This window comes from Natrix helvetica, assembly GCF_964273705.1.
Source record: "Natrix helvetica genome assembly, chromosome: 13".
Classification (NCBI taxonomy): Eukaryota; Metazoa; Chordata; class Lepidosauria; order Squamata; family Natricidae; genus Natrix; species Natrix helvetica.
Genome location: NC_138557.1, coordinates 4,363,912 through 4,376,148, shown reverse-complemented (window position 1 = coordinate 4,376,148; position 12,237 = coordinate 4,363,912). Strand labels below are relative to the sequence as shown.

General features: G+C 49.2%; 1 protein-coding gene across 1 annotated transcript in view; it reads right to left on the bottom strand.

The window, feature by feature from the left end:
• PDGFA (platelet derived growth factor subunit A) overlaps window positions 1-12,011 on the bottom strand; it is a 49,338-nt gene extending 37,327 nt beyond the window's left edge. The window contains exons 1-2 of the mRNA XM_081965684.1: window positions 11,228-12,011; window positions 7,717-7,813 (exon numbers count right to left, since the gene is read on the bottom strand). Of these exons, the coding sequence (XP_081821810.1) occupies window positions 7,717-7,813; window positions 11,228-11,284 (154 nt within the window). The 5' untranslated portion in view covers window positions 11,285-12,011. The remainder of the gene's footprint in view (window positions 1-7,716; window positions 7,814-11,227) is intronic.
• Window positions 12,012-12,237: the final 226 nt, after the last annotated feature.

Genomic DNA, 12,237 nt, shown 5'->3' with positions numbered 1-12,237 from the left:
GGAAGGAAGGGAAGGGAAGGGAAGGAAGGAAGAGAGGAAGGAAGGAAGGAAGGAAGGAAAAGGGAAAGAAAAAGAATGAATGCAGGAAGGAAGGAAGGAAGAAAAAGAAAGAAGAAAGAAAGAAATAGAGAAAAGAAAAAAGGAGAGATAATTGTTGAATGAAAGGTTGTAAGTCAAGAATTACCTTTTCTGTGCTTTGGAGTTTCTGGCTTAGACTGTTACAGGAACCCGGCCAATACATTACAAGCACGTGTCTATCAATAGACACTTCAGCTTTCTGACATCCAACGTTCAAACCCTGCCAGACAGGATAATGTATCCATTGCCCAGGACAGTCTTAGCCATCTATTTAGCTCCATGTCCAAAAAGAAGAAAGCAATTGGGAGAGCTAGTCCACACAGATGAGGTCATCACTCACTGCCTCTCAAGGATGAGAGAAGGGAAGAATTTGACGTGGCTGATGAAACGCTGCAGTCAGGAGGGGGGGGGAAACCACACGCAACCCTAGCCAACATCAACTCCAACCTGCACAGAGATCCTTTTCAATGACGATGAGTGATGGGTTGGCCCCAAAGGTATCAGCTCTCTTGTTGGTGGGCCTCCAGGGTGCGTCTGGTCAACCACCAGACAGCCAAGAGGGTTGGGATCAGGTGTCAGGCCAAACTTCTGCAGGGGTTAGACTTCACAGAGGAAGGTTTGAAGCAGAGTGACCTTCCCCCCGTAGACAAATGGTCTCCAGATCACATGAAGGTCTGCAGGAGGTATTCCCCAGCTCGGGTAGGTTTGTATTTCATGAGTTGTGAATAGCAATAGCACTTAGACTTATATACTGCTTCACAGTGCTTTTACAGCCCTCTCTAAGCAGTTTACAGAGTCAGCCTATTGCCCCCCAATAACCTGGGTCCTCATTTTACCCACCTCGGAAGGATGGAAGGCTGAGTCAACCTTGAGCTGGTCAGGATCGAACTCCTGGCAATGGGCAGAGTTAGCCTGCAACACTACATTGTAACAACTGTGCTACTAGGACTTCCTTCCTTCCTTCCTTCCCACTTAGCACTTAGACTTATATACCGCTTCACACTGCTTTTACAGCCCTCTCTAAGTGGTTTACAGAGTCAGCCTATTTGCCCCCAACAATCTGGGTCCTCATTTTACCCACCTCGGAAGGACGGAAGGCTGAGTCGACCTTGAGCCTGGCGAGATTCAAACTGGCAGCCAGCGATCAGCAGAAGTAGCCTGCAGTACTGCACTTTAACCACTGCGGCTCAACTAAAAACAACCACACTTAAAGGACCATCAAAGCCAGGGGTGTCTACAGGAAGAGCAAGGGATGCTCTATGCACAATGACGTAAAGATGCTTGCATCAGAAATTGGCAGGCGCAATTTGATGACCCAAATGATGCACTCAACAAACAACTCCTCATTGCCAGTGCTCACGGCCCTGGACCGATGGCATCCCCAAGCATCCCTCTGATTCACTGTGCAAAGTATGGCAACATCAGAACATCATCCAATAAGCACAACAGCATTCCAGCTTTAGCCAACATCATTGGCTAACTACGTGAAAGGGTAGGGTGGTGAGATGCTCCCAGCTCACCTTTAGTGGATATACAGATTGTGACCAGTTTCTTCTATACCATGTGGTCTTTACTCCATGAGGACAATGGGCTTGGAGCCATGGATGAAATCCAACAGATTCTGAAGAATTGGTAGCTAGAATTTTGAGTGGTTCGGAGAACCGGCAAATGCCACCTCTGGCCCCAGAGAGGGGTGAGAATGGAGATTTTGCAGTATCCTTCCCCTGACACATCCACCAAGCCACACTATGTCCACTAAGACACGCCCCCAGAACCGGTAGTAAAAAAAAATTTGAATTACACCATTGCTTGGAGCCATCCTGTACATCAATCAGAGCACTTTTCACCACCCCCATCCTGAGCTCCATAATTGTTGACTCAACCTATCCAACAGCAGGGCTGGTCCAGTCCCCAACACCAGAAATGCCACCTGTTAAAGTCCTAACCTAAACCTATCATTCTCCCCGTAGGCAAACATCTGTCGATGCTCATCTGGATGGAAGATCTCAAAGTCTTCCTTTGGAAGGAAGAAGAGCAGACAAACAGATGAGGCAATCCTCACTCCACACCCCACTGCAAATCGAGCCCCATGGCTGAGAAGAATAAAATAGAATAACAGGGTTGGAAGGGACCTTGGAGGTCTTCTAGTCCAACCCCCTTGCTTAGGCAGAAAACCCTACACCACTTCAGACAAAGGGTTATCCAACATCTTCTTAAAAACTTCCAGTGTTGGGGCATTCACAACTTCTGGAGGCAACTTCTGTTCCACTGATTAATTGTTCTAACCGTCAGGAAATTTCTCCTCGGTCCTAGGTTGCTTCTCTCCTTGATGAGTTTCCACCCGATCCCCATTCTACTGGCAATATGAAGAGAAGGTCGGGCCGTATGGTGGTCGCCCCAAATTCACCTGGGAGAATGAGCCTCCAGCAAGAGTTGTAGCTCTCTGTCCGTTCGGCAAAAGTGAGGAGGAGTTGAAACCAAAATTGTCCCTTGGGGAGGAAGCCTAGGTTAGCAGTGGGGAAGACCCCCACACACACACTGACCAGCACAACGTCCACTTTGAAAAAGGCTGGCTAAAGCATAACATCTAGGACTGTGAGCTGCGTGGAGAAAGCAAGCAAGCCAAGACACACACAGAACAAAATAAATCCAACCGAACAGGCTAGCATTCTGAAAGGAGAGCAAACACACTGCTACTATGGAGGATCTTTGTCGCTCAGGGTTGACATGAAGGGGTCCCCCAGTGCTCTCTGAGCTTGCCTGTTTTCTTGAGACGTTTCATAAACCCAACTAGGTAACATCATCAGTGCTGGGTGATGATGTTACCTAGTTGGGTCCATGAAATGTCTTCAAGAAAACAAGCAAACTCAGAGAGCAGCAAGGACCCAACAATCCTCCTAGTATTCCTTCTCCTCCTCCTCTTCCTCCTCCTCCTCGTCCTGCTGTTCACAAACCCCACTCCCTACTAGAAAATTGATGATGTTACCTAGTTGGGTTCATGAAACGTCTTCAAGAAAACAAGCAAGCTCAGTGAGCAGCAAGGACCCAACAATCCTCCTATTATTCCTTCTCCTCCTCCTCTTCCTCCCCCTCCTCCTCCTCCTCGTCCTGCTGTCTACAAACCCCACTCCCTAATAGCAAACTGATGGGGTTACCTAGCTTGGGCCATGAAACGTCTTCAAAGAAAACAAGCAAGCTCAGGTAGCACCAAAATAACATGCTGCTGTTGTAATAAAAGCCTCCCTTGAGTTACTCCAGGGCAGGGTCCTGCATTTGTCTTGGCAGAAAAAGGAATTTACCTCTAGTTTCTTTGGGAGTAAAACCAGGGGTCCCCCGTCTAAGACTGAGCCAGCTCTGACCTTGGTTAGCTCTTCAAGGTCCACTAAGATTAAGCGAGCATCTTTCTTTAGCCCCGCTGGGCCTGTGAATGGCTTGCCAAGGCCACCAGCCTCCCAAAGGGACAAGTCCCAAACTAACCACTCTCACAAATGTGATCAGATTTTCCTTTCGATTAATAAATTAACGGCCCGCGTGGATCCATAACCATTGTTTCCCCCTTCAGCCGGGACAGGAAAGCGAGAGGCCGAATGACATTTTTCCTTCGGAGAACAACAATTGAAATAAATATTTTTTTTTCCCAGGGTCGAGTCGGCATGCTGGTGCCCTCCCTCTTGCGATAAAGGAAAAGGAAAGAAACTGGAAGCCTTTTTTCGCCTACTTGCCATTCCACCTTGTGCAATTCCACCAGAATGAAAAGCCGGGACACACACACACACACACACACCTGCACAAAAACAGCACACCACAAAATCTTTCAAATGGATTCAGCCCCGGGCAGGCCGAATGTAAGTCACTCCCCACCACACACCCCCACACACCCCAAAAAAGCAGAGCCTGCTGTAATCAAGAGTTTAAACTTTCAAAGTCTCCTTGTAATTCTTCTTCTTTTTTTAAAAGAAATTAAATAAATAAATAAATAAATAACAACAAGCAAAACAACTGTGCCGTCTTTGTTTTGATGGGATGGTTCTGCTTTTAAGCAGCGCAAGCAACAACTTGCTAGATTCTTGGCTCAGGATAGGAGATGGGTAGAAACTTCCCTTTGGTTTATTTTTTTAAAACAGAAGGAAAGGAAGAAAAGGAAGGAAGGAAAGAAAGAAAGAAAGAAGAGGGAGAGAAAGAAGGAAGAGAGAGAGAGAGAAAGAGAGAGAGAGGAAGGAAGGAAGAGAAAGAAAGAGAGAGAAAGAGAAAGGAAGGAAGAGAAAGAAAGAGAGAGAGAGAGAGGAAGGAAGGAAGGGAGAGAGAGAAAGAGAAAGGAAGAAGGAAGGAAGGGAAAGAAGGAAGAAGGAAGGGAGAAGGAAGGAAGGAAGGAAGGGAGAAAGAAAGAAAGAAAGAAAGAAAGAAAGAAAGAAAGAAAGAAAGAAAGAAAGAAAGAAAGAAAAAGAAAGACACAATCAAACAAACAAACAGAGGGGGGAGAAAAGAGTTGGAAGGAAACCGCTGTTATTTCTTTCCTACTTTTGCAACAACAACAACAACAACAACAACAACAACAACAACAACAACAACAACAAATCAACAGAGCCATCCTTCCCCAAGGCTGCACGTCCTCGCTTTGAGTCAATTCTGGCCAAATCTGCAGAGATCACATTTAATAACAGAATGATTCTGTTAGCAAATTGCCCGTTTGCCCTTTGAAGCATCCGTCAGTCTAATGATTCAGAAAATAACCTTGGGCTATTAAAAAGCAAAAGCTAAGATGGGGCAGGCTGATTGTTTGGGAGCTGGCTGCGGGGGGGGGGGGGGAGGCGGGGGGGGTTGGTCCAAGTGGAAAGGAAGAATCTGTTTATTTTCCCTTTTGCAACAAACAAAAGGCACCGTCTTGTTTAGACAGGACTTCTTCGTTCCTAAACAGGGTCTGGGACAGCCCCATGCAGAAAAGGGTTTTTCAAATGAAAAAGAGCTGGGTGATGTTTGTGGCTGGAGATATAATCTGGGGAGGGGGTTTCTGACCCCCACCAAACCAGAAAAGTCATCTTCTGCTTTTTAAAGCAGGGGTCCCCAACCTTTGGGACCTCAGGGACCCTCTAAATTCATAACTCTAAATCCTGCTAATATGATCTGCCTAATGATCAGCTGGGTAGGCATGGCTAGGTGATCATGTGACTGGGTGGGCGTGGCCAACTCAATGTCACTCACATCAAGGGGCGCCTTGCCCATCCCCTCCCAGCCACTCCTCGCCTGCCCACCTGGGCTCCTTAGGGCCCCAACAGGAAGCAGTTTCTGGAGCTAAGCAGCCACCAGGAGAAAGAGTTGGCAAAACAGCTCAGTTCAAATTGGATCGGACCGAGAAGGAGGCTCAGCAGAAGCACCTCACTGAGGACTAGGGGCATAGGCTATCCAAGCAGAGGGAAGACCTGCGGGAGTGCAAGGCCAGGGACCGGTGCCTGGAGGCTCAGCAGGCTGAGATGGTCAGCCAGTTCCAGGCCATGATGCAGTCCCACTGGAACGAGCCCCTCCGGCTCTTCGCCACTAGCGGCTCTTCCCTCCAGCCTTCGCCCAAAGCCCCCCACCAGGAGGCTGAAGCAGACCCCAAGTCGGAATTTCTGCCCCTCTCCAACCTGCACAAAAAGACCCCCAAGGGAGAGACTCTCTGCAGCAACACAAGCCTTCATTGCACGTATCCATCTCAGGGGCTTAGTCTGAGGACCCCTGATTTAGTGCAATATAAAAAAAGGCAAATAATTTTTCTGCGGACCACCAAAATTTTCTCGTGGACCACCAGTGGTCCATGGACCACCAGTTGGTGACCACTGTTTTAAAGGCCATGTCTCCATAGCAGAGTTGGCAAGGGAAGGCACCCCCAGAAACATGAAGGACAGTGTGAAAGTCACCTATTCTGGGGAATCGGTGATGAATGACTTCCTCTCTCCCCCAAAACTGTAGGACCAAAGCAAATTTAAGACACATCTACTTTGCAGAGCTGTAGATTAGATTTCTCATAGCATAAAAAAACAAGTCAATTTCAATAGAGCAAGTCCATTTCAACAAGGCAAGTCAAAGTCAACAGGGCCATTTCAACAAAGCAAGTCAACTTCAATAGAGGAAAGTCAATTCAATAGGTCAAATCAATTCCAACAGGACAATTCAATTCAATTCAATAGGGTAACTCAATGTCCGCAGGGAAAGTCAATGTCAACAGGGCAAGTCAATTTCAATAGAGCAACTCAATGACAACAGGACAAGTCAATTTCAATAGGGCAAGTCAATTTCAATAGAGCAACTCAATGACAACAGGACAAGTCAATTTCAATAGGGCAAGTCAATTCAAGAGGACAAATCAATAGGGCAAATCAATTCAATAGTGAAACTCAATGTCAACAGGGCAAGTCAATTTCAATAGGGCAAATCAATTCAAGAGGACAAATCAATTCAATAGGGCAACTCAATTCAAGAGGGCAACTCAATGTCAATAGGGCAACTCAATGTCAACAAGGCAAGTCAATTTCAATAGAGCAAGCCAATTCAATAGGGCAAGTCAATGTCAACAGGGCAAGTCAATTTCAATGCAATGATTGTTGGGCATTTCACACCTCCACTTGGCATTCATCAAACAACCCAAGAGTGCAATTCTACTCATGTTTACTTAGAAACCCCACTGAACTGGAAAGCAGAATCATAACAGACTAACAAAATTGGAAGGCACCTTTTGATTTCTCTGAAAAGTCTGCCTCAGACTGTTATCTGTGAAATGGGAGCCTACACACAGCCTCCCTTGGATGGACTAATGTCCTCCTGAACCCAAAGGAAGGAAATCAAATATATGTCCCATATTTTAAAACCCTAGAAAGAAAATGATGGCCTAGACAAACACCCAATTGTCATACAATGTATACTTTTGAGGAAAGGTAATGCAGAGGCCTAAAAAAACCGAGACAACACAATTCATAAAAGAGGGGGGGGGCTTTTTTCCCCACGAGGGGTCACCGCAAACCAGAGCTGTCGGCTGTACATAACCCAGCTGTCTCAGAACAGTGGGGCTTCCACAGCCAGTGGCAGTGTATCCCCAAATTCTCACCTGCTAGCAAAGGAGACAGGTGCACAGCGATGGGGGAGAGAGAGAGAGAGAGAGGGAGGGAGGCTGCATTTTTCCACAAATAAAAACCTGCCACAAAAGAAAAATGGGCCCAGGCAAAAGGGGGAGAAGGGAAGGAGGAGGAACCAGGAAAATACTCCAGTTCCGTTTGGCAGCTGTGCGGTTTTCACAAATAGATTTCAAACGAGAATTAAAGAAAAGTTGCACACAACTGGACAGCCGCTGGGGTGGAGGGGAACAAGCCCTTTCTTGTGGCTTGGGAAGGGGGGGTGCCAAACTCAGACTCTCCTCCTCAACCTCTTCCCCCCTCCCCCCATTTCCCCAGAGGAGGAAGAATGAGGTCGTCCCCCCCCCAATCCATTGTGGACTCTTCTCCCTCCCCTCCCCAACTGGCACACCTGGATTTTTGCATTTCTAAAAAGGGCTCTGGGCAGGCCCTTTGCCAAGATGACTCCACCCCCCCCTCCTTGGTAACCACCACCCCCCCCAACTCACACCCCTCTTGGTTGGGATATAGGAAGAAATGCAAGGGAATAATTTACCTACGGAATCAATTTCCAGGAGACGCTGCAAATCCCGTATGCTGTGGATCTCGCTGTGGGCCAGCCTTTCGATCAACTCTTGAGGGATCTCTGCTTCCTTTGAAAAGAGAGGAGAAAGAGAGCAAGCCCCTTCGGTTAGTCAGTGTTCCCCCAGATCACCTCCCCAAGCAGATCCCGAGTCAGTCAGATCTCTGGTGAGACTTTTTCCAAACCATCTCTGGACCAGATCTTGGCCTCTAGCCATCAAATCACCAGATCTCTAATGATTCTGTCTCCAAATCCCTTCCAGAGCAGATCCCCAGTCAGTCAAATCTCGAGATCTCTGAGTGAGTTTTTCTCCACATCACTTCTCGGCCAGATCTTGGCCTCTAGCCAATCAAATCACCAGATCTCTGTCTCCAAATCTCCTCCAGGACAGATCTTGATCTCTAGCCAGTCAGATCAGCAGATCTCTAGTGATTCTGTCTCCAAATCTCCTCCAGAGCAGATCCCCAGTCAGTCAAATCTCGAGATCTCTGAGTGAGTTTTTCTCCACATCACTTCTCGACCACATCTTGATCTCCAGCCAGTCAGATCACCAGATCTCCAGCCAGCCTTTCTCCAGATCATCCCCAGAGCAGATCTGTATCCACTCTGAAGTGGGATCTTGGATCTGCTCCCAGTTTCCACCTCCAGGTGCTCAGGAACAATGGAGAAAGGAAGCCCTGCAGTTTTGCTGTTTTTAAAATATTCTCCTTTTCAAGAGTCCAAACCCAACAACCTTCTAACCCATCATTAACATTACTTCTCCTCCTTCCCCCACTGTGATATGGGTAAATTCTGTCCTTTTCATTTCTTTATTTAGTGTGTGTGGGGGGGGAGTTATCTTGGAAGGAGGGATTAGCATTCCTTTGGTGGCTCAAACCTTTGGAAAAAGCTGGAGGTGATTTTTTTTTTAAAAAATGGAGCAGGTAGTGCTTTCAGACCATCCCATAATATTGTGGGGGGGGGAGAGAGACCTGTTTGGGCACACTGTCCCATTACAATTACAAAACCATCCCATTTACTAAGAGAGAGGCCTGCCTTCCAGGGGATTTAAATATCTGAAATCAGCTTTCCTAGAAGTATGAAAGAGACAGCATGAAAGAGAGAGAGAGACACACACACACACACACACAGAGGGGGAGAGAGCAGAGAGACAGAGACAGTGAAAGAGAGACATAGATAGAAAGAGACAGAGAGAAAGAGAGTGAAAGAGAGGGAGACAGAGAGAGAAACAGAAAGAGAGACAGACAGTGAAAGAGAGACATAGAAAGACAGAGAGAGACAGAGACAGAGACAGAGAGAAAGAGAGTGAAAGAGAGACAGAGACACACACACACAGAGAGAGAGACAGTGAAAGAGACACATAGAGACAGACAGACAGACAGAGGGAAAGAGAGTGAAAGAGGCAGAGAGAGAGACGGAAAGAGACAGAGAGAGAGACTCTGCACCATTCCACAGGTTGTTTCCTCCTCTCACTCCCCCCCTCCCCCCAAAAATGGCAGCAACCTTCTTTTCCAGCTTATCTTTAAAAATGAAAAAAAAAAAAATCCCCAGGACTTCATGGAGCTCCTTCTACTTGAATGGGATAAAACAATCCTGAACTTTTCTTTTTTTTCCTTTGTCCCATTGTTGTTGTTTTTAATTGCCCTGCCTAAGGATAGCTTTAACCCAAAGCATGCATCTCCCCCTCCCCTCATAGCAGGAAACTTGCAAGAAAATAAAAGTTTCAGCCTGCAAAAAAAACAAAATTAAAATAAATTAAAATAAAAATCCTGGCTCTGGTTTCACACTATTCTCCAAAAATTTCCCTGAGTGGGGAGGTAGGTGGGTGGGTGGGCCAGGTTCTAGAAGGCCCCCAATGTTACAGGTTGAAAATCAGCACATGCACACAGACCCCCCCAAAAGCCCACCTCGTTTTCAATTTTCCCACCACCCTTCTGAAGAGTCAGAAAACTCCAGCCTGCTTCAAAAAAAATCTCCTCCCTTCCTTTTGGCCACTGAATTCCCACGCTGCTCGTGGTCTACCAGAAACAATCCCCCAATTTGGGGAAGGGGTAGTAGGAGAGGCAAAGAGGAAGAGGAGAGGGGAGGGAAATCCTACCGTTGGGCTCCGTTTTTACGTTCCTATTTCTCCCAGGCTTCTCCCACCCCCCAAAAAACAGAAATTATACCCAACAACCCTAAAGGGCGACGTTCACAGACACGCATCCCCAAACCGGCTTCCTAAAACGCCCCCACTTTCTACCTTCCAACGCACCGAGCCACAAGCTAACCAGATAGGAGAGTCCAGTCCATGCACAGCCCCCTCCCCTCATTCCCACTCTCCTCCCCACCCCCTCCGGCTCCTGAAAAACTAGCTGCGATTCTCCTTCGCGCCCCCCCCCACCCCTTACTCCTGTAGGAGAAAACTCTGAATCCCTTTGACTGTGGAAACCCACCTGGGTTCAGAGAGTCGTCTGAACGTGGTCCCTGGAGTGGGGGGGGGGCGTGAAACAAGCTCCTTTCGAAAGGCGAAGTCCTAACTTCTAAGCTAAACGCGCCAAAGTCAAGCTGGGAGATACAATTGGGTCTTCCCCTCCCCTCCCTCCACCCCAGTCCCTCTGTGGATAACCTTATAAAGTGAATTTTCAGAGCGGAGGGGGGTGGGTTTAACACGCGGTTGCATCTCGCAGGAGGCAGCGATATATATACTGTAATTGCTTCCTTCTTCCTATTTTAGCCATTGCGTGGTGTTTCCCCCCAAGAAATTGGCTTATTGAAAAGCCCACGCGTGGTTTTTCTTTCTCGACTTTCCACCCTACCTGTCCAGCCAGGCTGGCGTTGCGTTTGCAAACACAAACACACACACACACACACACACACACACACACACAGGCAAAAACCACACGCGCCAGAAGCTGGCTCGCCTCGCAAGGCGCGTTTTCACCACACCAATACTCCTTTCCTTGCACGTCTGCACGCGCGCCAGAGGAGACGCACGGCAGGGTGAAACGGACGGGCTGGCTACTATGTCCGTGGGGTGTGGGGAGGGGAGGGACGAGGGAGGAAGAGGAGGAAGAGAGGCCACGCTGTTTTGGAGGGAAGGGGGTGGGTGGGAAATGGCAGCATAGCCGCGCGGGGAAGGGCTGCCTTCCCACGCCACCACTTGGGTCTTGGGGGTAAAAATTTGGGGAAGGGGAGTTCCCCTCTTCTCTCCGCCCAGGGAGGGGGTCCGAGGGGAAGCCAAACCCATGCACGCGGGGGGAGGGGGGTCGCAGGTGAAAGGTAGGTAGAGACAGGTCGAGGAAGGAAAGAGGAGGTGAAGGAAAGAAGGAATGAAGGAAGACTACCAAAGATGCAGAAAAATAAAATAGAATTGGGGGGAATCGGAGATTTTAAAAGGGGAAGGGGAGGGGGGTCTTCTACCTTTCCTTCCTTCCTCCCCTTTCTCTCTCCCTCTCTCTTTCCCGCTGTCCCTCCCTCCTTCCTTGCCCAGGTGTGCACCTACCTCTGCCAACACGAGGTAGCAAAAGCCTATAAACCAAAATGCTGCGCTGATCCTCATTGCGGGCACATCACTGTAGCCGGCCAAACGACTCAACGGCGCAGCGCAGGAGGCGCACCCCCCCGCCTCCTTGGGTTGGGAAAATAACAACCATCCCTCAAGGGGGGGGCGAGGGAGCCACCACCGGCGCTGGGCGGAGGGGGAGGGGGGGCAGTTGTCCTCCGGCTCGGGCTCTGGGCAGGGGGCGCGCGGGCGGAGGGCTCCTCCTGAATTCCCCTACGGCATGTAAAAAAAAAAAAAAGCTCTCTCGGCGCTTGGCTCCGGGGGTCTCCTTGCAGAGGCGAGAAGCCGGCTTGGAAGGGAGCTGGGGTGGGTGAGGGTGGGAAGGCTGGTCCCTTGGCGCCCTTCCCCACTTGCGAAGCCAGAAAATCGAGGAGGGGGGGGGGCGGCGAGAAGGGAAGGAAGGCGCTTCGGACGCCCGGCCTCTTTCCTTTCCTTCCTTCCTTCCTTCCTTCCTTCCTTCCTTCCTTCCTTCCTTCCTTCCTTCCTTCCTTCCTTCCTTCCTTCCTTCCTTCCCCAAGGTGCCAACCAAGCGCTTGCTCCGCTTCTTGTGGGGGGAGGCTGCCGTTGCAGCTGCAGCTGCTTCAGGCTTTCTGGACAAGCAACGCAAGCGGTCAGTCGGTGTCTACATCTTGGCCGGGGTGGCGACGAAGTGAAAGGCGAGCAGAGAGGAGGAGGAGGAGGAAGAAGAAGAAGAGGAGGAGGAGGCGCGAGCCGGCCCGGCGTCCATCACCTGTCTGCGAGCCGCTCGCCCTTTTCCCAGACAGGCGAAGAGTTCTCGGCCCCTCCTCTCCCCCGCTTCCCCCACCCCCGCCCCCTCCCTCTCTCCCCACCCCTTCCAAATACCCAACCCACCTACCCACCCCGAAGCAGCAGGCGGCAAAGCGCAGCAGCGAAAGGGGAAAAAGAAGCGGGAGGGGGGGGAGAGGATAATCTTGTGGGTTTCTTTCCTC